The sequence below is a fragment of the Polypterus senegalus genome, chromosome 12 (assembly GCF_016835505.1).
Source record: "Polypterus senegalus isolate Bchr_013 chromosome 12, ASM1683550v1, whole genome shotgun sequence".
Classification (NCBI taxonomy): domain Eukaryota; kingdom Metazoa; phylum Chordata; class Cladistia; order Polypteriformes; family Polypteridae; genus Polypterus; species Polypterus senegalus.
Window position 1 is genome coordinate 63,004,793 of NC_053165.1, and position 27,044 is coordinate 63,031,836.

A 27,044-nucleotide genomic window follows, 5' to 3' on the forward strand; every position below is an offset into this window, starting at 1 on the left:
TTCCAATCTGGTGGGTTTACAAAGTAACAATGACCCTTGGGAATGGGTGTTCTCTCTGGGGTAACTGGCAAAGGGGTACAAGACGTTTGTCGTCCTAACGATAGTTCAGGATTCAGTGAAGTCTGCTTTGGGAGCACAGCCATGACGTATGTGGCCAAGGGAGGCTGATGTCTGACAGCATCTCTCTGGGAAGGGGTCTGATCCTGCACATATTTTAGGTCACAGGAAATAATGAGCTTGAGGTTTGTGTTGTGTGTGTATATGTATGTATGTGTGTGTGTGTGTGTGTGTGTATATATATAGTGTTAGAGTACAGTAAATGCTGACATGTTTTAATGTACATTTGTTAGGGCCTTAAAATGAATAATTTATCAATAAAGTCTCCTTGATTTACTTGGAATAAAATATTAAAATTATATATATATATATAAAGCAAACAAGATTTTGAATGGGGCATTTAAAGGTTACTGAAATTGTAGTCATGTTGGTAAAAAATAACATTTGTGTATTCCATGTATAATTAAGCACATGTTGTCAGAAATCCCTGAGGCCCACAGTTTAGATTTCTGTAATAAAAGCCCATGACGTGCTTTAAACTTTTGTAGTTTTCAGACTTGTCATTAATGCTTCCAAACTGAACCCAACAAAAAGCTCTGTCTTCTTAATGTGGATTTGGCCTGGTCTTTATGCTGGCATTTTCTCTCGTCGTTTGTCTGGCTATGACCTCTTAATGGGTTATAATTTACATTGCTAGATTTGAAGGCAGTTTTTTGGAAATGAAATACGTTCATTTTCTCCTTGTAAATGACTTCATAAGCTAGTCAAGGTTATGTGCTTTATGTTGAAAGCAGAGAAAAGTTGTATTTGCTTCCAGTAATTACAGTATCGAGTATCCCATTTTAATTTCTTCCTCAGCTCCCATGTAGACCATACTGTAAACTTGGTCATTACAAGAGCTAATTATGTGTTAAACGTGATACTTGGATAGGTGATCTCCAACAAGCAGCATGTATGGTGTAGATAGACACCTTTTGTGTGGCAACTTGTCTGCTTTCATTTTTCTTCCTCCAATGTAGTTTGTCTTTATACGGCACCTCTTTATAGTCGCTACATAGGTTCAGCCTCCTAACTCTCACTCTTCTTCTTCATTCGGCTGCTTCCGTTAGGGGATGCCACAGCGGATCATCTTTGTTGTCCGCATATTGATTTTGCAAAATTTTACACCGGGTGCCCTTCCTGACGTAACCCTCCCCATTTATCCGGGCTTGGGACCGGCACGAAGAAACACACTGGTTTGTAGGGTAAAATGATCTTTACACAAGACTGCAATTGCCTCTACCGATGTATCTTAAGTTGTAAAGATAATGGCATACCGTATGTCACTGTTCAGGCATTGAGCCATGACTAAAAATGAAGATGAAATCACAGTGCTAAATATGGTCATCTTAAAGGCATTGAAACCTCATAGAGCATAACATTCTCAAACTGTGCATCATACATATAAGCCTTCCCGAGCTTCACTTCCATTGTTTTTCTAGTGAGAGTTGACAGTTATGAATTTACATATGTGCCCAATGAAAAAGACGCGCACCCCTGTCTTGTGAATTTCCCCTTGAGATTAATAAAGTATCTATCTGTCTATCTAGGTGGAGGACCTGATTCAAAAGACTGACCAGACTCTGCAGTTGCTTATAGAACACGACCCTGTCCGACAGAGACTCGAACGACTGCGCCTCCAGTCCACTACATCCTGCCTGGTTGTACCACCTCCTCCATGTTTGCGGATTTCCACCTCATCTCATGTGATCTCCGCACTGGAAAATAGAGACGCAGTGGGAGAGGGGACACTAAAGCGTCGATCTCTCAGGTATTTGCATGTGTTCTGTAGCACACTAGCACAAGTTCTGATGAGTGAGAGCACATGGCTTCATTTTACTGTTTGTGTTCGTATTGCTGTTGTTAAAAGGCTGTGGCAAGGGAAGTGCTGGCTTTGCTTAAACCCTGTGAGTGACAGGGTATTTATCTGCCCATGGTAAATTTTGCAACATTATATGGGCCTTTTAGGGGGATAACAAATAATATGACTAAAAACGGCACCAAGTCTACACATGAAAAGGTGTTTCTTTTTTGCCCTCTTCTCATGTAATCTTTAAACTGGAAATTGAAGAAGCTTGGTAGAAGGACGGAGTATAATGTTCACCAGTCAGGTGTTTGGTTGTAATTTTAGCAGCCCACAATATTTTTGTTCCTTTGTTGTTTTTTTTTTTTTTTTTTTTTTTTTTTTCTTAGGTGTGTATACCTTTGCCATTGTTCTTTATGATAGGTCAGTAACTCAACTGTTTTCACACTTCAGGGCTGTTAAGGGTCTACTAATTTGATAATGGCACAAGACTTCGTATATTTCCACGTATAAGATAATGGCACTCTGATCCTTCTCTTTGGTTGTGTCAATTGCTTCAAAGAATTTCACAATCTTCTTGGTATCCCGGTGTCCTTAATTGATTTGAACATTTGTAGATATGCCCAACAACATTTTTTCTTTAGATAAGAACAGAGGAATTTTGACAAATGAGGAGAACTTTTAGTCCATTGGGCTTGTTTGGTACAGCTTAACTATTAGCTAAACAATCTCTTATCCAGATACTACTTAAAGGCTGTGAAGATCTCTGATTCAGCTACATGGCTCAGTAGTTTGTTCTAGATTCTCGTAACTCTTCCAAGTAAAGAAGTGCTTACTGGCTTCAGTCTTAACTGTTGTGTGTGTTCATCCAATGACTGTTTAATGTTGTGCCTGCTTTTAATGGTTTTTTGTGTTTGTATAGTCTTGTTTTGTTTTTAACATTACAGTTCAAGTATACAATCATTTAATAAACCCCAAATATCATTTAAAAGGCACACAGAATAATGAGCACCAAAAATTGTTTTGCCACAGCCGTGCATTGTTTTTTCTTCTTCGTGTTGAATGTCTCATAAAATGTGTTGTGCTTCTCTGTAATTTTCTAGACGCAGTAACAGTATTTGCAAGTCTCCTGGCCCATCCTCACCAAAAGAACATCCGTCCTTCTCTCGTGACATTAGCCGTTCGGAATCGCTTCGCTCCTCCACCAGCTGCTCTCATCAGATCTTTCGTCCCTGTGACCTCATTCATGGAGAGGTTTTGGGAAAGGGCTTTTTTGGCCAGGCTGTGAAGGTAGGTTGCTTTTGATAAACTCAATTAACTTGATTTGATTTGTGCGCGTTTGTGGCTGTTTTGTAAATAACATTAGTACTGTTTGTAGTAAAAGCCAAGGAGTTTTTTTCCTCTTTATATTGATTCATGTAGTAAAGCTGTGCTCTTTTTGCAGGTCACACACCGGGCCACTGGACAGGTGATGGTTATGAAGGAGTTAATTCGATGTGACGAGGAAACTCAGAAGACCTTTTTAAAGGAGGTAAACTCGCCGTGCAACGCTTCATCTGCCAGATTGTGATTTTAACGGACAATAATCTGACTGCAATTAGATGACAGAGAATGAGCATTTCCACACACTAAAATGTCTGCAGTCTATATCATTCATCCCACACTTTCCTTATTGATTTTGCCTTCAAAGTTATACACTAACTTTTCTAAGGTGACATTTTGAAAAATGAGACAATTTAATAAATATGCAAACCCCTTAGCTAAACCAGTTTGTGTTTACTGTTATATGTAAATATGTGCATATTTAACTTTATTATTGTCAGTGGAAACTATGCCAAAACAGATGTTTAGTTACTTAATTTTATGTTATTTGAGAAGTTCAGCAACTTGTGATGAATAAAAAGCTAAACTACCTGTGATTCCCCCCGTATGCCTTCATCTTTTTGCTGACACTATTAATTCCACGATTTATATATATATATAGATATAGATAGATATATATAGAGATAGATAGATAGATAGATAGTATCCTTTCATGTTGCTAGCAAAGTGTCAATCTGGCCACCCATTCAGATCATTTTATTTATTGCTTTTTTAAAGAAAATAATAACAATGTTAATTTAGTAACTTGAATGAAAACAAACATTTATTCAGGTTTCCGAAGTAGGTGACTGTGTGTGTGCCTCTCCATGTGTTGGAGTAGAGCACTCAGAATGACACTTGAGATGACAGGTTACCATTGGATGTGTTTGATATGCCACTCTGACAGCTTTCTCCCATTGTGTCTCCTCACGTCAAAGATCTGGAAACCTCAGTCATGTACGGCCAACTCAGATAATCTTCACTGGGCCATTGTAGAAGTTATTTCATTGTGCTCGGAGATTTTCTATTCTTGTACTGACCTAGCAGAAGGCTGTGCACTTTCTTAAAATCAACTTGTTAGACTTTTGTTTCTTGTGAAGTCACATATTTGAAACAAGTGGCCTACCTTTTAATATGTGTGTTAAAAGCAGACACTGCTGTTAAAAACCGGTACCAGTTGATACTTGATCATTCACACCAGTGTGTTCTTTGAAGGATTTTAAGGAGGAAGAAAAGATCTAACTCAAAGTGTTAAGTCCCCTCTGAGTATTGATCTGATAAAACAGACAAATATGCAAACCAATGAGTTACAACATTAAACTTAATTATGGTCAACAAGGATTCCAGTTAGGCAAGGAGTTCATTTTTGGTTATTAGTCCTTCATCCCAGGACTGGTATAACAATAACGGAACACAGGTAGTGCCACCTTTCAGGAGTACAGTAGTTTTTCTAATAATGAAAAATCAAATAAGCCACTCTTTCCTATTCATCAAAAGGAGTGCACCCTGTTATTTACATGGAATCCCATTCAAGGCTGGATTTTGCCCTGTGCCTCTTACTCCTGGGATTGACGCCAGGTTTGCATTGTACTTACTGGAAAAGAAAACTTCTCTAAAATTAACACGTTTCACCTTAAATCTGATAAGTGGCTGTAAAATGCTGCCAACATATTTTTAGTTTTACTTTTTGGTTTTTTCTGCTCCATCCACTTATGCACTCAATTGGGGTATTAATAAGGGTGGATAAGACCGGAACAGGGATATCTTACTGAATTCACTCCTTAACAGTGAAGTAGTGTGACTGCTGAGACAAGATTAAGTCCTTCCTGTGCTGAATCACTGGCTTTGTATTTTTAGGTGAAAGTGATGCGGGGACTGGAAAACCCCAATGTCTTGAAGTTTATTGGAGTGCTCTACAAAGATAAAAAACTGAATCTCATTACAGAGTATATAGAAGGTGGGACACTGAAGGATTATATCAGAGATGTGGTAAGTGTGTTCATAGATCACCCTGTCAGTGATTAAATGTTCTGATCAAGTATTAGAGACCACTCCTCCCCTTTTAAAAATAGCTGTAATTGTCTCCTTGATTTTATTAAACATAATATCTAGCTGTGTAAATCCACAAATGTTATTTTTCTTTGTGATTTTATCATCATGTTGTAAGCTATGAATTGTGGCTCTTTTGTATTCTGTTCCATAACAGAACTGACTCGCTGCTGATGTGTTTCATCTTTTCACTTGAAAAAGATCAAATCTAAACTAAGATGTAGCAATTTTTCAACAGTGTTTAAGTTTGCTAATTAGTTATTTTACCTTATAACTGTTACACTTGTGTGGTTCACTGTGCATAGTGATCTCCTCCTTTTACTGTTCTTTAGGCTTCCTACTGTCAGAAGAGCAGAGACAATTGCATATATAATACACAACAAAATCTGAGTACAGATTATCAGAAATAGCTCAGAATAGCCAGGCTACTGAACTGGCAGTTTAAAGTCAGCATGTGTGCCATTGATTGAGGGAGATGGTGTAGCAGCACCAGAAAAGTGAAAAATGTCTTCAGACTGTCTAATAACTGCTACATGGAGGGACTTGTCAGAGGCTCTCTCAATCTCTTAATGCTGCAGTGACACACATTTAATATTTTCTCCTGAAGTCCAAAAACGTGTTTTGTGGTTGACCAGAGACCCTGTCTGACCAAGACAAGTAGACGTTGGATTCTATCCTGACAAAAGCAGGTTCTGCAAATTTCATTTGGGGGGGGATTGAGGATCTACACACATGCACACAGTGGTCAGTAGATACTCTGTTCTTGTGCACATTTCAGTAGAGACCTTTACCCAAGTGGTCCATGTCAATGCTAGTAATAATTTTTTTTTATTATTATTCTATTACAGGATCCTTTTCCCTGGAAGCAGAGAGTTAGCTTTGCTAAAGGCATTGCTTTGGGAATGGTAAGTTTCAGCCTTCTGTAAATTCGTTCTGCTTTATTTATTGGGATACATTATGAATCTTAATGTGTGAACAAGATAAGCGAGGCGTAATACACACTTTATCTGTAGGGGGCAGCATGTTAGTGCATAGTATTGTTCCCATTTATCAAGTCAGTGACACCCTTTCTTTATTTAAAGGCATATCTGCACTCAATGAGCATCATCCATCGGGATCTGAACTCTCACAACTGTCTGGTAAAACTGGTAGGTGCCTTTTTGCTTACTTCTACCCCATCAGGTTTAAATGAACATCTTGTACTTGTTACCAGGCACTCTTCTTGTGAAGACTGCAGGTAGCAGGTTTGTTGTGGATTCTTCCCTTTAGCATGTAATGGAGTGCCTAAATTAAAATCACCAAGGTCAGTGCTCTTTTGGACATCATCACATTTCTAATGTGACATTTTACCGAGAACTGCAAGGCAATAATATAAAATTTAGGCACCTTCTCTGCTAGTAAGTTAGCACATGCAAAATATGTGATTGTATGAAAATAAAAAACTGATTAGGTAAACTTGAATGATTTTTATGAAGCTTTTATTTATTTATTTATTTATTTTACTTATTTGAGGCTTTTCATAATGAAACTGAGGCATCCAGACAAAACTGAAAATTTTTTTTCATCTGCAAGTCATTCTGATTCTGAAATGTACATTTTTTTTTTTTTAATAGGATAATACTGTGGTGGTTGCCGATTTTGGTCTTTCACGTTTAATTGTTGAAGAAAAGAAGAGGAGTCCCACTCTGGAAAAGCCGTCTTCAAAGAAAAGAACGTTCCGCAGGATTGACCGGAAAAAGCGCTACACTGTTGTGGGCAACCCTTACTGGATGGCACCAGAGATGTTAAATGGTGGGCTTTTAAAGATCATTTCAGAGCCAAAAGAGAGAGCACAAAGGCAGCAATTGTATTCTGAAAAAGATGCTTTTCAAGTTAGACGTGCTTCTGTTTTTCTTGTGAATTGAAGCCGTGTTGTATCTCGGGGAAGTCTTTCTTATCCGCCCTTCCTTTGAAGATGGTGCCTTGTTCAAAACTGGAGGTGCATATTATTGTATATCTAGTTGTTTTGTGACGGCTACGCCCATCTTTGCCTTGAGTTTGGATATGGGTGTAGAGTGCATAGGGAACCAGTTGAACCTGTCCTAGACTGCCAATTGTTTTCTGTGAGCCACTGGAAATGTGGAACACTTGGGCAGGTTATTCAAGGTCGTCGTCGTGTGTGCTTTTATAATGTTCTCGCTGCCTATGTCTGTACGCCTTTGGTACTCTGCACCACGTGATCTGGAAGGTTGTGTGCACATACTGTAAAGTGTTTTGCGAAGGCACTGCAAGGAGATTGATTATACTCACACTAATGTTTTATTGATTATGTAACAAACTGAACTCTTTGGTTCATATTTTTATGTAACTGGGTGACCTCTCTATTCAAGTTAGTTTACAAGATCTAAATACAACTGTTTACACAATTTTTTGCTTTTCTTTTCAGGAAAAAGCTATGATGAGAAGGTGGATGTGTTCTCCTTTGGTATTGTACTCTGCGAGGTAAGCTGGCATTAAAATGTCACAAATAATGGCACACAACCACACACTTGACACAGAGGTTTGCATTGTCTAGCCCTAGCAGTTTGGCCTTCCATGAAGGATGAAATGTAATCCGTGTTGCTTCTTGTGAAATGTTCTGTGTTCTTGCATCTTCTCAGACTGCCTAGCAAAAACAAACCACTATTTGACACTTGTGTAGATACTTGTGGAAGAAGCGTCCATGTTGCTGTTCAAACAAAATTTCCATCTGTTTTATAAGGTAATGTTGCACATTTCCTGCTGCCAAGGCCCACAGCTTAAGCTATGAACTCAATCTTGTGCCCCTCTGATTTTATTATTCGTAGTGTTGTTCGATTCCTCCCCCACCAATGAGTTCATAATAAAAGCAGAGGCCTGTTTGTATGTAAGGTGCTATCGGACATAGCTTTGCAGCTTGTAAATAAGCTTGCTGTACATGTAAGCGCCACATCTGTCAGCTGTAAGATATAGAAAACTTTTATAGCATACTGTAGATGGTGGATCAAACACAACAGTCAAAAGAAAGACGACCACTATATGAATGTAAAAATCACATTCAGGACTATCCATACTGAAGGGAATCTCTTTAGGGGTGACAAAACCACTGCATTACTTTGAACTCCTCTCCCTTAAGTCCGCCTTGAACTACATTCAGCAGTTTAGGTGGTCCACCACGGGATTCTAAACGGACAACCCTAATTTAACATGAAACAGCAGATCATCTGAAAATCTGCGGCACTCTGCTAAATGCTTGGTAGAGTACAGTGAAAGAGCATAATACCACTTCCAGGGTAGGCAGGCAGTAGAAGACAGACTCCAGTCTGCATTAATAAATATCTTCACATGGGCTGCGAGCTTTATATTTGATTGGAAAGAAGTAGCAGAATAAATACGGGAGCTGAAAAAGTGTCCCAAGTGTGTTGCAAAACTAAATTTAATGGCTGGACCACTGAAACACTGTGCAGAGAGTGAGACTTGGCTGCATTTAAGTGGTGAAAGTCGTACATTTTTTATTAAAATGAGAGGACTGTCACCTTATAGTGGGAACCACATCTTCATTAAACTCCATAGTCCACTAAACAGTAATCCCTGATTTTAGAGGAAGGCAGCAAACCAATTGTATTGTGTGTGTTGGGGTTCTTTTTTTGTTTAGGTTGCTCATTAACAAAGTATATCAAATCAAATTAAGGTCTTTCACCCACATACTGTATATACTTTATGTATATGTCTTCTGTATTTTGTGAATAAATATGGAGGATCCAGTAAGTTCCCCAAGTCAGTCCCAGGTCTAATTGTGACCACACACAACACCGCAGCTTTCTGGTGTTCTCTCTGGGAATCGGTGCTCCACATTTGTTTACTTTAATGGCAAACGCCTCACTGCCAGCCGACTAATTCATCCAGTAAATGTCGGACTGTTCTTTCTGCTCTTTTTCTGTTAAGAGATTCATGTTAATGCCCCACTCTTGTTGTTTAGCAACAAGTTCTCTTGAAAGGATCCCCATGCCCCCACTAAGCACTTTACTTTCTAATTGGCCAAAAGCACAGCTTAACAGCAGACCAAGCAATGAAGTAAGGTGATTAAATGTGCTTAGTTGGCGAGTGAGAAACAGCTGCCCTACTTTCTTTGTGTCCAGGGCTGTGTGATGACTTTCCATTCAGTCATTTGGTGATGGGATCTCACTGTGATGGCTGGCCTGGGCACTAGTGGATTAGCAGTCTTCTGAGAAGCCTTTCTTCAGTGCCTACACTACTGTGACTGCCCACCACTGTCATTGTCGTCATACTGATTGTGTGAAAGTGAAAGCCAGCAGTGAGAAGCACTTGAGGCTTCAGCATTCGACTGCCCACATGGCATAACTTGGACTGTTGTCTTGCCACTTCACTCTGCCAAGTGTGTTTTAGGTGATGCTTTGAATTGAAGCTGCAGCTGCTCACGTCATTTTCTTTGTTTTTGACTCCCTAGATCATTGGGCGGGTCTACGCCGACCCTGAATGTTTACCCAGAACCTTGGATTTTGGGCTAAATGTGAAAATGTTTATGCAGAAGTTTCTTCCTCAAGACTGTCCTCCAGCCTTTTTCCCTCTGGCTGTTGCCTGTTGCAGTCTTATTCCTGAAGACCGGTGAGTGCAGTCCTGTTAAAGTGGACCTCTTTTGTGTACACATGTTTAATGTGACTCACAATTTGCCTCATTCCCATGTTATGTATTTTAGGCGGTGATTCTTATTTCTTTAGATTAATTTTTCTCTTTAGGTTTATTACAATCCTCAAAACCTTTGTTATATTTTGAGGGTCCAGTAGATGGCTGCTGTTGTCTTTACACACCACCAGTAACAGTTAAGGTTGGTCAGGCTCACTGGAATTTTCAGAATGAATTTCTCCAGGATAGCAATTCTGAAGTACTGATTGTGTAATACTGGATACCGTCTCTTCAGTATTTTTTACTTTTATTATTCAGATGTTATGCTTCCACCAAACATGTACCCCCTTCTTCATCAGTCCTTCTTTGTCAGCAGTTCAATGGCTATTTTCTAGTTTTCCCCAGTTGCACTACAAATCTTATTCCTCCATGGTCCTGGTTATATTTTTGAGTGAGACGCATTCATTTCATATCATCAGATGACACTTCTGTGTCTTATTTGAATTTCCCCACCACCTCCATCTTGGTGTACCTCTTCACCTAATCATCTTTTGCCTTTAGACCCACGCTCCTAAACCACCTTTCTCCATTGCACAACACCCAACACCTCCAATCGGCATTCATCTTCATCCCACCCTGTGACACTTCACACATCTGACTGATAGTTCCCATCTCCGTTCTTTACATCTTTGCTTTATTTTATGCTTTCATTTGCCTTATCTCGGGCACATGGAACATCTTCTCCTCACAGTTTTAATAAACTTTACCCTTCAATGGCAGACAGGCTTATTCAGAAGTCGGAATGGGCTGCAGGTTCTGAATTCCTTCCATATACCTTTCACACTCTTATAACAAACTGGTCATTTTCCCAAACAAGTAGAGCCATGTTTACTCTCACAGCACAGCCCACCTTGAAGGTAATGTTTTTTTGTGATTCGCTTGGACTTTCTGTGAGGGGGAAAAAAACTGCATCGACATTCAGTGACTCCCCTCAGTGTGTTCAATGAAGGCCACAGTGGATGGATTTTCAACATTTATTCTGAGTAGTGGTGGTATGCAGGCTTCCTGTCTGAAATGACCTTTGCCATGGTCTCCCTATTTGTCTACAGGCCTGCCTTTGAGAAGCTGGAGGACTGTTTTGAGGCACTCGCTCTCCACTTGGAGCTGCGTATCCCTTTGCCGATGGAGATGGAAGAGCTGCATCAAGGTTTGCACAGAGTACACGGCTCCACCAATGCTAGCATGCCAGAGGAACCAGCATCGTCATGATAGCTGGCATGGGTGTTGTTCAGCTGTGGACTTGGGACTGGCTGTCCATGGAACCATGTTAATCCTGACGGCAACAAGGACATCTTACAATCGTTTGAGATGTGCGAGTAGCCCAGTAGACTCTGTGTGTTTAAGGACATAACTCTGTCAGACTGACACACACCAGCGGGCTGCCCCTGTGTGCTCAGTTGACTACTTTTATTTGTGAATGCTGGAAATATACTGGAAGATTTTTATCGTAGCAAACAAAACAAAAAGGAGCCCTTTGTAGCCAAATGAATGTGCTTCAGGCAGTAGGCGTCTGTGGATCTTGTTTCAGAATTTGCCTCCTGTGCCTTTATTACATTCCAGTGGGAATTTAGTTTTTTTGTCTTAATTTATTTTGCCCCTTATCCAGTTGTGGTCACCTTATTTGCTGGATTTGCTTTCTTTGATCTAAATATTTGTAAAATAGTGTTTATATATAATGTACATATGTAGATCATGCATTGCATCACGTGAACATGCCTGCAGGAGGTGCTGTGTTTGTGTCAGAAACACAGAAGCAGGTGCATCCATTGTAGAAAACAAATGTGAAGAACCTATCCCTTTTTTTTGGCCCAAATGTGGTGTTTATTTTAAGGTACTGACTGATGCCTGCAGTTTTGATGCTGTGGAACCAAAAAGTGGTCCGCCTGGAAAGGAAATACTAAATAAATGAGGAAAATGTGGCACTTGAGCTGGACCATGTGTGCCTTTTTATTTTGAATCTTGTACTGTAGTTTTTACAGGTGTCTTAAGATCTTCATGCTGGATTCAGTTTAGAATTTTGTAATGGAGCTGTGCCTGCTAACATTAAAGGCTGGGGTTGCCATTCATGTGTATACTGGGGTGAAAAACTTATATTTATTTTTTTTTTTATCTGAGATCATATGATTCCACACACTAATTGTGTCTTGTTTGGCATTTTCTGAAGCTAAAACAGGACACGTTTACAGAGGGTAAACCTTGGGAGAGAATGGCAAAGGCTGTCCATGTCCAGATAAGACTGGATAGTGATGGGCTAAAGTGCAGTCCTGTTCTGCCAGCTACAGCATGCACCAATGTGGATGCTAATCTCATTTGTGAGGTCACTGCTTTTATTTTTTATAGTGACCTTTTATTTAATAGAGAAAATAAGGAAAATCAAAATAAAATACCAGAGGTAGGATTGATTTCCCTTTAAGCCACAAGAGGGCACTGTTGCCTCATTATGAACAATAGCTGAATGGCCAGGAATATCTTTAATGTGGAAGTCAAAACCAAGTTGAGCAGCAACAAGTACAGGGAATGGCCCCAATAAGCTGTAGTCATTACATGTTGATGTGCTAGATGTTCTCTGGTAAAGTTTTGTGTTTTAGCTTTCCAAAGTAATCAGGCACTAGTTCTTTAAGCAGAGAATTGTGGGATGAGGTGGGGCCTTGTAAGGAAGACCTCCTGACCAAGGAAACAGCCCGCATATGGTGGTGTTTACCTGCTGCTTGGCCTGGTGGTTGCTGCTCGTCGTTTGGAGATGTGCCTGGAAGATTTTTGTCATTTTTTTTTGGGGATGCTGTTTATCCAGAGGAAATACAAACCACTATCTTCAACAGTAATGTGTTATCAGCTTTTACTATAATGCATTTGTTTGGGACCCTGAATGTAATTTTGGTGTTTGTCAAATTTAAATATTGTGACAATATAATTCAATTTCAAGTCATTTTCTTCTGTTGTAATTGATTTACTTGAACGGGAAATTGGGTGCAAGTGTTTACAGTGTTGGGTCAATTTTGATTAAGGGTAGCCACTTTGTTACATATGTCTTAAGGATGTATACAGTAGCCTTGTGCTTATTTTCCTGGAACTATGACCACATCTTCTGCTCCATATCAAAGGTGTGTTCTGGATTGATTAAGTTTGGATGCAGGAATGGATGTAAGTGAACAGAGTATGGCCTGTTTACCTGGCCTTTAATAACATGGGGATAAGTCAGTGGGCTGTGAGACACTAAAGAGGCATCACCTAGACATCCAGAGGCACTGAATGTCATGATTTATAGAGAGCTCCGGGTCCATTTTGAAAAGTGTTAAGTCACTTTGGCACTCTAAAAGCTGAGATCAGCTTTTGAACAAACAGTGCAGCATGGAGGCATTTGAAAGTGCTAAAACCTGTACAACTGTAGCTGCCTTACATATATCCAGTGTTCTGGGCTGAACTCCCACATCTTGTCATTGTCCACTCCATGACTACATGGATTTTCCTTGGGCATCTTAAAAATTGCAAATTGCACTAGTAGACCCAGTGATGGACCTGTCCAAGGTTGCTTGCTACCCTGTGACCGATGCTGCTGGGGTAGGGTCCAGCACCTGAAGAAGTGTATGTGCACACTCAGCAGTAGAGACACTCTTCAGCATTGTGTGCATTTGTATGCGTTGGGCAAGTCAACTCTTATTGTAGGATAATTTGTGTCCACAAGTGCTGTAAAGAGTGACTCCTGTTAATCCTGCCATAATTCTTGTCAATAACAGAATCCAGAAATGTGATGTTCCATTCTGCCATCTGGTGGGCAGAAACTTGAGTACTTAATATTCATAAATCTCAGGGTGACTGAAATATGTAAAGTTGCACAAAGTAGACTGCTTCCATTTTTGTGACCGTTGTAGGAGCCCATCTTGGTGCATGTACAAATAAAAGCTTGACTCGCAAAAGAGCAGGGAACACTGCTAAAATGGCAGAAGCACACTGCCACCCTGCACTACCCGAGTTAACTTTAAGCTAATATTGAAGTGGAACTCCATTTTTAAATGGGGCTTAGAAAACTCTCAGAGCAGCCGAGTGCATGTCCTGTATCTGTGTATGTTGAAGTGTTAAAATTGTGTTCACCCTAAAACTGTCCGCCCAAGCCACACTAAGTGCCATTATGTGAAGCTGAGAACCCAGATGAAAACGTTTTCAGAAATCTGCAAAAATGAGGAAGAGGACCTTGAAGGTGCATCTGCATGCCCAGCGCTGACTGCTTCTTCCAACTGGCAACACCTTTGTACGTACAAATTTTTTACCTTGTTTAATGCTTTGCAATTTCATACCAAACTGCCAAAACCAAATGACAAGACTTATCTTTAAATATTTTATTTTCCCAGCAGTGTAAACTGCCATAAATACAAATCAAGTACAGATGTGAATTTTAAACATTAAAAAAGCACCCATACTTGTTAAGTAACAAAAAAATTATAAAAACCTGTACAACAACAAAGCAAAAGAAAAAAAAAAAAAGCATTTTTTTCAAATCAGGCTCTCTCAAATTTCTTTAGATCCCACCATTTGATTGTGACACTGCCCTTTCAGCTCGAGACACATCAGCAATGGCCAACTCTGGATTTTGAGGGTTTGCTGCTTTCAACATTTGAGCCCTACTCTTCAGGAAATGTCCGTGAGCCTCTGCTTCCACGACAACTATGCTGAGTCCATGTGCTCTTGGACTATTCTTGGTATCGATTTGTGACATTTTACCTTCCCACCAAAGTGCATTGGTGTGGTGTTCTGCTAAACAATTGAGAAATGCAAAGTCACTTTTGATGTGTTACTTGGTCTGCAACCAAAAAAAGGCAATTAAACAGCAGCTTCTGTGAAAATAAAAAGCATGTTTTAAATGTGGATCACATCACTCCCCTTGAACCAAAAAAAGGCATTTCTGGATGAAAAGTTTACACAACTGACAAACAAATGGTCTGAATTTGGCTAACTCTCTTTTGGTGTCAGAGTGCATTCACATGGCCTTTCCTAGTCGGAAACTCTATGTACTGTCTGTCCGACAGCGTGTGAATTCAGCGTTAAAGCACCAGTGCACCAACCGGTAGCTGCTGCCTGAAACAGTCCAGAGTTTGTGCTCCCATTTGAAATACAGTGGAGTGTTTAAAAGCTAAGCCGGTTCACCCTTAAGAACTGAGAGTGTAATTAAAATTGGTTCACAACTGGGTTTTTAACTACTGAATTAAGCCAAAAAAACCAATCCCATCAGAGTTCTGTCTGCACATGGGGTCCTAATGTTTTCATTACTGTTAGAAACTGTGCCGAGACTTAAGTCTAGCTTGACTTCCGAACAGATACGGATAAAGCATGAATGTTCAAGTTAGAACGACATGTTACAGGTGTGTAAATGGTATAAAAGCATTTGAGTGTAGTAGATTTCAAAACAACATTTATCATCTCAAGGCCACCTCACTTGTCAAGGCATTTTGTTAAACAACTGAGAATGACACACCCCACAGACCCTGTCCTGCTGGTAAGTGCCTGCAGTCCCCTCTGAATGGTATCTGTCACTTCGATCTTTTTTTTCTCTTTGATTATTTCAAACAAAGGCACTCTCAGTCCAGCTGGTTTCACTAACTGTTTGAAAATGCTTGGACATTCAAAAATTAAAAATCTGCATCCACACTACTGCCAACAAAAAAAACATTTCAATGCAAGCCAGGAGGCAGAGTGTGTTTTCAGAAAGCCTGATTAGAATAATTAAATGACAACATCATGTCAATGTACAGCTGACTTAATATCCCTCTCCCCCCAACCAAAAAAAAAAAAAAATCACATTCAAATAGCTTTGTTTTACAAAATACATTTGGAATACCTAATGAGCCTTTTCAGTATATTTAACAAATGCCTGCTTGCCTTATCCTGTAAAGGTCAACGCTTTCCTCATTGAAGCTTCTCAAACCACAGGTTGGCAGCAACAGGACAGGTTCACAAAGCTCAAGTCATTCTGTAGCTTTTGTAGGTGTTGAGCATCAGGTATCCCATCCAACTTTCCTCATCCTTCACAGAGATGCATATTTAAAAGGTGGCAATACATCCTTACCTCCTCCCACCTTCTATTGGTCAGCCAGTCAGGTAACACTAAAGCCATCTCCTCCATACTGATCAGATAAGCAACGTTGCAGGTATTTTCAGGATAGCACAGCATGCCCCACACTCAGCATGCATACGGTATTCCATATGAAACAGTTTGAGTAACAGTCGATAGTTCTCTTTTTTTATATGGCTTAACGTCCCTTTTTTTGTTTTGTTTTTTTTTGTTTTGGCTGTTTCTTAACCACTCATCATTGCTCATTTCTTTTTCAGGCCCCTGGAGTTACAGCCTGTCCCATCAGAGGATCTTTTCCTTCGATGGCTTCCTCCACTGGTGTCTGGTGAGCACTTCCAATGACAACTGCATTTTCATCTAGGATTTCACAGGTAGGGTTGGTAAAGGCAGAAAGGGGTAAAGTGATTCTCTGCATCTCCCGCTCGTATACTCTCTGGTCATGCTGCTTTTTCAAGTCCCGTCCCCTGTAAGAAGTTAATTATTTTGGTATGAGACTTTCACCACACACCGAAGAGACCAATGAGTAGTTTTTTTTTTTTTTTTAATATATAAAAGTCAGCTGCATTTCTTTTGTAATATAACATGGACACCACCAAACTTTAAAGAGGGAGCTTTTTTAAAATTGACACTATTTGCATTCTCCTGTTTCAGTTTGAACCACCACTAAGCAGCCTTTCAATTCACACGGGCAAGGTCATACAAACAGAAAAACATGTATCAAAAGGACACTGCCACTTGTTCTACTAACACCCAGGAGCTGCAGCGCATAATCTGCTCCCTTTTACATTTACTTAATTGGCTGATGCCCTTATCCAAGGATTTGAAAGATCCAACTGGTTGCATTTCTTTCTTGGTTTCAGTTGGGATTGTGACTTGCACTTGCTCACACAGTGAGAGTAGCGACACCCCTAACCTCAGTGTGTGGTGGCCAAAACCTTAATCACTACGCCACACTGTACCTCGTACATGTGCCTTAATAATTCTGTAATTGTACCTAGCTGATCCAGTGAACGGGCTCGGTTTTATCCCTCAGAATCTACACTATGGAAGTTCTCACTACATCTAACCACTTCTGATACTGAACACGAGAAAGGAGTGGTGCATGTCGTTATAAACCCTATCCAAGTTCTAGAGACATGCGCACTGTTATTTTACACTTGTTCACTCTGCTTTTATTTATGTGCTATACTACATACATGTATATATTGCATAACAAAACAGGTTTAATGTGGTCAATAGTGATGTGCTGTCAAATGTAACCCAGAGTTTTAGATTTTGTGAATTCTAAAGAAAAGCAGTTTATCAAGTCCCACATTTCATTTTACAATACTGTCCACACAGGACAAATGTTGAAATATTAAAAATGAATATGATCTTATTGAGCTCTCTTAAGAGGAACTCTTGCAATGTACCCTCACCACTCTGGAAACTGAACACATGGCTATGTTGGTCACACGTACAGTATATTATATTTTAATCTGACTCTAACCAACTCTGCACATTGTTCTTTAAAGTAGAATTCACATGGGTTGATGGATATCTAATATTTAAGTGTTCTTCTAAAGCATAGGAAGCTAATGTTATGTGGCCCCTAAACTGACCAGCTAACAAGCCCCAAGCACACATCAAAGCAGCTGATTCTCCATTATGCAATTCTACAACTCGAGATCTCTGCAATGTAGCCCTGAGCACGTCAGCAGCTTGGCCAAAAAAACATCAAGATGGCATTTCTGTCCTATATCATATCGGCTTTCTTCCAGGCACACTAAATGCTGCAGCTGCATTCTCGACATGCCAGCTAGCTTGTTACTCCCACTCTGTGCACTTCTGTTTTTAGCCCAATTGCTGACCCTACAAAAGGGACCCTTTTAGTGTCATGGTGAGTTGATGGAAAATTATTACCAATCCTTACTTAGAAGACTGTGCTCATATAAGGCCTGTTTGTCACATCAGTGCTAATAATTATCCCTACTGCTGCTGCTGCTAATCCAGTTCTTACTCTGAGGCCACACAAAGCAAAACTATCTAACAAAACAAGCAGTTATCTTTGAAGGCAGTGCTACTGTTTGAACCATCTGTCTTTACTGCTCCCAGAATGTGCTGTTTTTAAACTAAGTTGGGGGAGGTGGGTGACAGATGTCCTCACAGTCTACTTGAGCATTGTGATAAAATTTAATAAAGTGAACAGTTTAGCAAATTATATTCAAAGCAGGCATGTTATGTATTTGAAGTCTGGCTTTTCTAAAATAACTAAAGTCAGGAATGACAACTAGGCTTCATTTCATCAATTCAGCATGTACACCTGATACAAAGAGACCTCGCAGTAGACATTGTGCCCCAAAAGGCTTTCATTGGTCCCACTGACCTTTTGTAGATATATCCTAGAGTGATTCCCACTCCCAGCATGATGATTAGGACCATCATGATGATTCCCAACACAAAACCTGAAATGAAAAACAAAAATTGAATGAAAACCGGTTCCTTTGCACCCAATTATCCTTTCAGCAATGTTTGTACCACTGTTGATTTACACATGACTACGCCAAGGGCATTCACTGCTTAGAAATTGAGATGGTCAGCCAGGTCTGAGCACATCTCACCCTATTCATCAGTGGCAAAGCTCCTACACTGAAAGGTCACCTTGTGGAACAGGACACAGCTCAGGAGTCATTTTTGCATATGCAGCATCATCTTCTCTATTCTCTTAAACTTCACCCCATGACATTTTAAGTCTCCTCTCCTTGGAGCTCATTTTACAAAAATATTTAATGGATTGAGCAAAGGTTACTTAAAAAAAACACAACAGCACCTGACTAACCCAGCAGCACAACAGATGTCAAGATGCTTCCTTCCCTTTTAAATGATCCAGGCCCTCATTTAGAACAACAGGGGGTTGCTGGTAATTTTTTTTTCTACTATGCAGTAAGGTATAGAAGTAAACTTGAAAAACCTTTGCCTCAAAGATTTGGACCAGCAAGTTACTTAACTTGCCTCTGGACACCATCACATATGCACCTTGAAAAATGCTATATAAATAATATGTATTAATAAGAATGTAAGAAATCGTTTTATGTAATATTTCAATTTCCAAGAAAAGTTAATTTTGTGGTAATGTTATCCCTGATGGATTGTGTATATACTGAAGAATAAAGACTATTAATAACAATAATAAACGTCAGGGGGATGGGGTTTGAATGAGTTCTGCAGATGTTAACTAAATGTATTTACAAATAATTTCAAATTGGCTGCACAGTTGTGGCAAGACATCACATTGAAGACATCAATATAGTATATTACTATTGCATGCATAATGGCTAACAGTTTACCCCCATGCTGGACCGGCACCCTGGCCAGAGATGGCTCCTGCCTTGTGCCCACTGCATCCAGTTTTCCTGTTAATGTATTTGGAAGAGATTCAAATACACTTTCAGTGTCTTTAGAGCATTTCTATGAGGCAGCACAAGGGTTATTTCTTCTTAGGACATGTAATCATTAATTAACACGATTTTACTGAAGCGGAAATTGAAGTGAACACTACATGTGGTACAAATCAGAAAAATTACCAGCGTCCATACCAGCTACATCTACCATGTCCTGAAAATTTGGACTGGTCTATTTCACGTCTTTACACATTCACAATCTCTTCTTACATTGGTCCCAACCAACCTCTGCTAAAGGGTCGGACCTAGTTTCATGCCTGTGGCTCGAGTTATTGAGTGATGGCAGTTTTCTGTTTTACTAATTCGAGGGGAAAGGTGGGCGGATTTGCCCATGTAATACATGTGAGACATGTTGTAGGCATACTGTGTACTGCGAGACACTTCTGTGTGTTACTCCAAACGTGGCACAGAACAGTGTTAGGTGTACTTGTATTTTGTAGTCCATGTCTCACCCTCCTGTACATTTGTGTTTTAAAATCCAATTATTTTTTTTGCTGATGTTTGCTTTATATATAAATAAAGAAGAGTTATCATAAGTGGTATATGATAAACATACCCAGTGTTCCCAAATCCTTCTTTTGTTTAGGTCCAGTCCTCACACGCTGACTAATGCCAATGACTGGCTGCACTGCTGCACTCTCACTCCGAGAGGACCCAGATTGGGCTGGTTCAAAAACCTGAGTGTCACTCAGTGTTGTCTCTTCAAGATGGGTGGTCACCTCTTGAGTAGGATTCTTATCTGTAGGTATTAAAAATACATTTCTGTTATGTGCATGTACATAACAAATGGATGCAGCAATGTGGTATTGATCACTTAAATAACTCAAACACAAATCAATGTTTAAAGAACAAAACACAATTAGCATTGAACCACACTGCATTTTAAAATTTACAATACAGCATTATGGGTATAGCCAAGTTACTGGATCAGGTGGGCTATCCGTGAACATTTGGGTGATCGCCCAGCAATATGAATGGAAGTGAATTTTCTGTGGCCTGCAGGTTCTGGGTGAATCACTTGACCTCTCTGCATACTATAGCCTTGTACCGGTACACTGCCTTGCAGTGGTGCTGACAGAGAAGGGGTATGCGCAAAAGTGATAAAGTGCTTTTGTTAAAGTCCAAACACAAATGGGTGTTCAAATAAATAGTGCACTGCATTATAGTTCATAAATAAACAATCCCTAAAACTGTTACTTGTTGAGGTTAATACTCAGTGAAATAAATCCATAAAATTGGAGGTTAAAACATGCAAGAATCTTCTTATAAAAATCACTCTCCCTGGTGCTTCCCTTTAAAACTGTTGTCTCTCTGGTTTATCCTTTTTGGGTCTTGCAGCAAGGAGAGATATTATCCAAAAGGCACAGACAACCACCTGACTTGCTTGTGTGCCTGCCGGCCATTCGATGGCAATCCATGGGGCACCATTGAGCCTCCATCCCTATGACTCCCGCTGCCATCTCTGGCCTATGGGGTTAGAGTCTTACTGGTAGTGTTGTTGCTCCTGTGCTCCTCTCTCAGGGCTTCATTGCCATCTGCTTGCTTTCTTCCATTACACTGTCTCTCGCTTGTTCCTGCCCTTCTCTTCAGTCATTTAACTCCTGCTGTCTTGAACCTGTCTTTTCATCTTTATTCCATTTTCTCTCCCTTTCATCTCATGCAGGCTTTTCATATACATGGCTTCCTAACTGGAACACATCTACGAGTAGCTAAACCCTCCGCAGCATCATTGAGGCACCTAACTGATCTGTTCGCCTCTACATGCATCTGTGGTGTGGCCAGCAAGTTACCTCAGTTAGCCGCAGAGCAAAACACACTCATGCCCACCCAGGTCTGCACCTTCTTAGGGTGCAATTATTTAAAAATCGCACCTATTCATTAGCCCAGGACACACAATGCACCCTGTGATGGACTGTCACCCCCACCTAGGATTAACTCATGCCTGTCAACCAGTGCTGCTCATACAGGCTTAGACACCAGTGGTCCTGAATTGGATAGAGCAGAGACAGCGAAAAGGATAACAAAATCTGCCATGAAAGGGGAACGAAGACAAAAACTTTATAGATCAAAAACCCTTACTCATGCTGCATTTTCATTTGAAAATCTGCGATTTATCAAGCTACTTTGAGCATCATTTAAAGAGAAATAAACCATTGTCCACGAATTGAAACGTTTTGGAAACTTAAACCAATTGTGTAATAAGCTAATATGCTGCAACTTAAATTTTCCCTGCATTAAGATCCTATAAAGGCCAAAGTGAGAAGAGTGGAGTCTTAGCCAGTTCTTGCTAATGCCAGATGTCTCCATTTACTACGTTACACAAGTGACTGTGTACCATTGTACTAGATTTTTGTCTACATAATTTGACCACTTTCACCCTCATATGTTGTTGTAACATTTGCTCTGTAGTTGTGGATGGTGAAGCACTAAATAGCAATGCACACACATTTAGAAAATTATCCAGAGAATCACATTTATGATTTGTTATATAAGAATCAGGACTGGGAGCTTACATGTTATTACAAGAAATGGAGCTTTTTCCTTCTTGAAATGTTCACGACTGTGGATGACTTAACCAAGTTTTCCATGTTAGAAATGCAGTTGTTATAGTCAGTTACACCCTTGTTTTATTGTGCTTTGTTAGATAAAACACACAAGTATAGATACCAACCTGCTCTAAGCGTGGTCACGTGTGTGTGTGGTATTAAGACTCTTTAAACAGTAGAAACCAGGGGAAAAAAAGGAATCAAGTGGAAGAGTTAAGTTTTTTCCTTGCAGCTGGAACACACACTGCAGCCTAGGGTGTGTGTTGCAAAAAGTGAGCATACACCTTATTGAAAACTACTTAATCCGATTCGGGATCACAGCAGGACATTCCAACAAAGAGCTCATGTACACCACCACCTTGTTAAAAGGTGCAAGTTAACCTAATCTGCACATATTTAGAGATGTGGAAGGAAAAGCAGAACAAATCCCACACTGTCACATGGAGAAAGCACAGTTTTAACCCAGCATGCTAAATCTGTGAGGTCGCTATGGGACAACTACTGGAGATTTTTTTTTCTCCTATACTTTAGTCATGAAAAGTCAAAAACTATTTTCTAAAAGTAAATGATCAATTTTTCTTAACAAAACAAAGTTACTTCAACAGAAGCAGTCATGCAGTAACCCTCTAGTGTACATTCAGCTGCAAATTCAGATATCATGGAAACCCAGTAGATCAAGTGACTTCTAAAAAAGAAAACATCTGCTGTTATTACAACGAAGGCCCTCCAGCCAATCACTCAAGAATTCCCCTCCCTACCACTTACTCTGAAAAAGTTATTTAGCAGCATGAGCTCATCAGCAGTCAGCCAATGAGAGGTTATCACTGAGGCAGATGCGTCATCTCTGGCCAATCAGACAAAGAGGCGTGGCTTCCAGGCCTACAGGAGCAGCTGCTGTTTTTGTTTTCTGACTTGAGGAAGTTTGCCTCTAAAAAGGCCAAAGGCTTGGCGACTGTTTAACTGTCTCCTTTCTCCACCTAACTTTTGAAGAATAACATCACGTGGTGGGACCTGGAATCATGTTCTCCACCATCTAAAGTTGTAACTCCCAAGAGCTGAGTGTGAGAAACAGACAGTTGCACTTTGCTTTGGGAAACATTAAGTTTTAACATTCTCTTACATCATTTAAAAAAATTTCCTGCCACAGACAAACAAAAGGCTTGCACTGAAAGGCATTGTGCATGCGGAACTCACGACAATATGGGCCACCTTGTGTCAAGAGCAGGTGGCTATGACCTGCTGCTCCAAGCAGCTGCACTGCAGGACTGCAAGCAACAGGTGGTCCTGCTTCAGTTCCGCCACAACTAACGCCTGACATTTGGGACCTTTGTTTGAAAGGACGCGTCAGCTCAACAATGGGCAGATCAGTCGACAGATACCTTGGCAGATGTCTATTGCACAGTCCTGTCTCTGAATAGAGTTGTTGCGACCAGCAACATAACACCAAGGTCTGCTGCTCCTGTCAGGATTGCGACAATAGCTGTGATCACTGATTCCTAAGACAGGGGAGAGAGAGAGAGGAAAAAAAAACAAATTTTACAAAGATGTAATCAAAATTATAGCAAGAAAAGTACCTTTGACATAATTAAGAAAGCATGTTGAGTTAATGTGGGAAAAGGGAAAGAGTTGTGTATTTTATATGAAGATAACATACTGTGATGGGAACAAAGACAACATTTGTCCCCAAACGCCACCGGTCATTACCACGTTCATCTTCAAGTTAGTACTGCCAAATTGAATAGCAATGCGTTTTTAATCTGATATTCTGCACTCATACATGCATTGTTGGTGCAATGCTGTAACCATGTACTAAACTAGGGGCTTTTTCCCCTCCCCTTTGATGTTTGCCATATTCCTGGCTGGTTTCAGTAGCTCCAATACATATCTACCAACACCAAGGTGACAGTTTCACTTTCCAAAGTCATTCAGACACAGTCTTTCAGAAGTCTGTGGCTCATTCCTGCTGGTCCTCCTGGTGAACCTACCCACAGCTGGGTGTCGCTTTCAGTGTCTGCTGATAAATCCTGCAATAGCCGACACCTGAGCTTCCTGCTTCTCATCAATTTGGCATCAGCACATTGGTGCAGTGGACCTTTTTTTTTCCCCCCTTCCTCCTTCACTTTATAGAGTTCAGCCCAAGGCTGAAGTGAGGGCTTAAAAGAGAATACAAGAAATCTGACAAATAAAGAGGGGACCATTCAGTCTATCAAGCCTGTTTGTTTAGTTAATAGCTAAGCTGTCCTAATATCTTCATATTGGTTGCCAAGGTTTCTATTCCAGCTAAACTTGTAAAATGGTGTAAATATTCTATAAGAGCTATGGAAAAACCGCTGCTGCAGAAGGAGGTACCATAAAAGGATATCAATGCAGAACATCAGGTGTATAAAAAGGGGGGAAAAAAGCAAACACTACATTCATGTGTTGTCCAGGACATCTCAATGCCAAAAAGTCCCACTATAAAAGGTTTTAGGGTGCAATACAGAAAGTGAAAAATGTGTCCACATAAAAAAAAAAAAAGTATACAATCATGCCCCTAAAAATCCTATCGTAGGAAGAAGCCCTCACCAGTTTCATGGTCTGGGTTTTCAGTGATGTAATCCCTCGACACCGTTCGCCAATTCAGGCACTTCTCTCCCGTGGACGTAATCTGTTGTTCGCCTCTGTATTCGGCCCCATTGGAATTAATGCATTCTGTAGAGAAAGACAAAAGAGCACATAAACTACAACCGACATAACTCGCTAGTAAGCACTAAACGTAGGCATCAAACCAGGACAACCTGTAAGGTGTGGGACTGGCATACAAGTCGCAGAATCTGCAGTTCCGGGGCATTTTCTGCATCGGGATAATTCGCTTTATGGCATGTTATGATTTGTAAACATAATCAAAGTATCTCTTTTGCTTAAAAAATAATGTTCCGTTGCTGAACAGCAAGGAATAATACAAAAAATGTCTAGCTGGTGTAATCTGATAGCCGTAATAAACCACAGCATCACCGGGTCAGTCATCTGCAAGCCAGCTAAGCGAGCACACAAGATGGTTGTCCTTGGATTCCTTTAGCATTGTTTGCAGGACTCAAGAGCGCCTTTGCCTACAACGGCTTCCTCGGAATTGGCCCATTTGAGACTTGACTGGGAGCACAGGCGACAGTGCTAGCCTGGCGTCCCCTCCAGAGCTGGATCCAGCAAGCCTCTACTCGATTTTAAAAGAACTGAGACCACCACCCCCACGTGTGTATAGTGTAGTCGATGCAACGCCAAAGCCACCCCAGCTTCCAACCAGGCACAACGCCATCTCCGATTTTAATCGCATAGAAGCCCACCCTGGCAGGGTTGCCCGTCTGTCCGTCGCGCAAGATGCGCACACACAACTCGGAGAGGCTGCACGGACCTTTAAAGGGCTGCGCAGGCGCACTAACTTGGCCGCGAGGACTCCCCTCTTCTTGTTATTGTTGTTTGGGCGCCCTCTACAAACGAAGCGCGGCGTCCATCCGCAGGTAGGCTCATTCGCTCGCTCTCGGGGTTTTCTCCCGGCACGTCCATTCGGTGCAGTTGTGCACCAGCCTCAACCCCCTCCCCCCGACAGACCAGCATGCACAGGGTAATCCGCGAAGCCGAAGCCCCTGCGCCGTTACCTTGGCCAAAGGAGAGTGCGCGAAGGCATGCGACGTTCAGGAGGACAATGGCCGCCGTGGAGATCATGGTTTTCTGGTGCGTGAAGAGCCTGTGCCAGCTAGAAACCTCGGACACACTGCTGCTTTCTTTCTCTCTTGTTTCTACCGACCTGCCCCTCTCGCCTTCTAGCTCGTGGTAAACAACCTCGCTTTGACGGAGGACCGGCCCTTCCACTCCCACGGCGCCGCCTCCTCCTCCTTCTCCTCCTCCGCCGCCGTGTCGCTGTGCTGCAGTTAAAGCGCTGCGCTCTGCGGGCCCGGGGCGCCTCCCACACGCCTGGTCCCTTTAAAGGAGGCGGAGTTTAGAGGCGCTTTCTGTTCAGCAAAACGAACTCCACCAGTGGAGCAAAAAGTCCCGACCACCGATTATGTAGTGCCCTCCACTAAGCAAAAGAGGGCATTGCGAGTGCACGAGGCTGGAGACACTTAATATGTCGATCCTGGCCTAACCAAGGTACATCACGGGTAAACGAGAAGGGTCGCTGCCGCCGTTTTGGTGGCGACTTCCTTTAGCTGCTTGCCACTGAACCACAGATAGTGCAGAAATCACTCGGGGGCAGTAACCGTCACTCTCAGTGTTTGGCCCACTTTGCCAAGCGGACTGTCAGTGCTGTAAGAGCCTAAAGTATAAGGTCACCCACTGACGGCCAGCTTTGTCATATAGTGCCTTACAACACTTAGTCACAGTTGAACCGACTTGGGCCTGCACAGGGTCACGGTGGTCTGCTGGAGCCCATCCTAGATAGCATAGGGCATAATGCAAGGAACAAACCCTGGCACAGGTCACCAATCCATCGCAGGGCACACACTCTAGGACCAATTTAGGATTACCAATTCACCTAATTTGCATGTCTTTGGACTGTGGAAGGAAACCCACACAGACATGGGAAAAACATACAAACTCCACCTAGGGAAGACCCAGGGTATAAACCCGGTTGTCCTTGCTGTGAGGCGGCAGCAGCACTACCACTGTGCTGTCCTCCTTACAACAGTGAACAACTTCAACAAGGAGGCCAGACATAACTAAAGCCAGATCTAAAAATCAGAGGCCTTTGTCCCTGGGCCCTCATCTCAAAGATGTTGTTGGGGTGGCAAGGCATTTATATAAAATGCTAGCAGCCTGCCACTGGGTTTAGACTCATGCCCACATTTCTGTTCACCCAGAGCTTGAAGTGGGCCAGTATACACTGCAATGGAGCACCGGCCCTTCTCAATTTTTAGAAAATGTCTGCCATTAGGATTGAAGTTTACCAGCTCGCATCATGTACATCCAAACCAAACCAATTTTTCCGATTGTCTTTTTTTTTTCTT

At 41.1% G+C, this 27,044-nt stretch overlaps 2 protein-coding genes and 1 long non-coding RNA gene across 5 annotated transcripts in view; 2 read left to right on the forward strand and 1 right to left on the reverse strand.

The window, feature by feature from the left end:
* Positions 1–12,938, forward strand: part of limk2 (LIM domain kinase 2) — a 46,968-nt gene extending 34,030 nt beyond the window's left edge. For both annotated transcript variants that reach the window (XM_039771852.1, XM_039771853.1), the window contains 10 exons: positions 1,647–1,867; positions 3,004–3,190; positions 3,345–3,431; positions 5,120–5,251; positions 6,160–6,216; positions 6,394–6,459; positions 6,925–7,102; positions 7,737–7,792; positions 9,777–9,934; positions 11,062–12,938. In XM_039771852.1, coding sequence (XP_039627786.1) covers positions 1,647–1,867; positions 3,004–3,190; positions 3,345–3,431; positions 5,120–5,251; positions 6,160–6,216; positions 6,394–6,459; positions 6,925–7,102; positions 7,737–7,792; positions 9,777–9,934; positions 11,062–11,221 — 1,302 coding nt within the window. In that variant the 3' untranslated portion in view covers positions 11,222–12,938. The remainder of the gene's footprint in view (positions 1–1,646; positions 1,868–3,003; positions 3,191–3,344; positions 3,432–5,119; positions 5,252–6,159; positions 6,217–6,393; positions 6,460–6,924; positions 7,103–7,736; positions 7,793–9,776; positions 9,935–11,061) is intronic.
* Positions 12,939–14,331: 1,393 nt separating this feature from the next.
* pik3ip1 (phosphoinositide-3-kinase interacting protein 1) lies at positions 14,332–26,012 on the reverse strand. 2 transcript variants are annotated; one of them, XM_039771859.1, is made up of 6 exons: positions 25,695–26,012; positions 24,628–24,753; positions 23,442–23,558; positions 20,073–20,255; positions 18,442–18,520; positions 14,332–16,540 (listed from the first exon to the last, which is right to left on the reverse strand). In XM_039771859.1, exons 1-6 carry the CDS (start codon positions 25,759–25,761, stop codon positions 16,330–16,332), a joined length of 783 nt encoding a protein of 260 aa, XP_039627793.1. In that variant the 5' UTR covers positions 25,762–26,012; the 3' UTR covers positions 14,332–16,329. The 2 variants fall into 2 exon arrangements, with proteins under 2 accessions (XP_039627793.1, XP_039627792.1); XM_039771858.1 differs by lacking the exon at positions 25,695–26,012 and adding an exon at positions 24,840–25,394.
* The window catches only part of LOC120540797, a 39,718-nt gene continuing 38,124 nt past the window's right edge, over positions 25,451–27,044 (forward strand). Inside the window, exon 1 of the long non-coding RNA XR_005635870.1 lies at positions 25,451–25,556. This is a non-coding gene — a long non-coding RNA (uncharacterized LOC120540797). The remainder of the gene's footprint in view (positions 25,557–27,044) is intronic.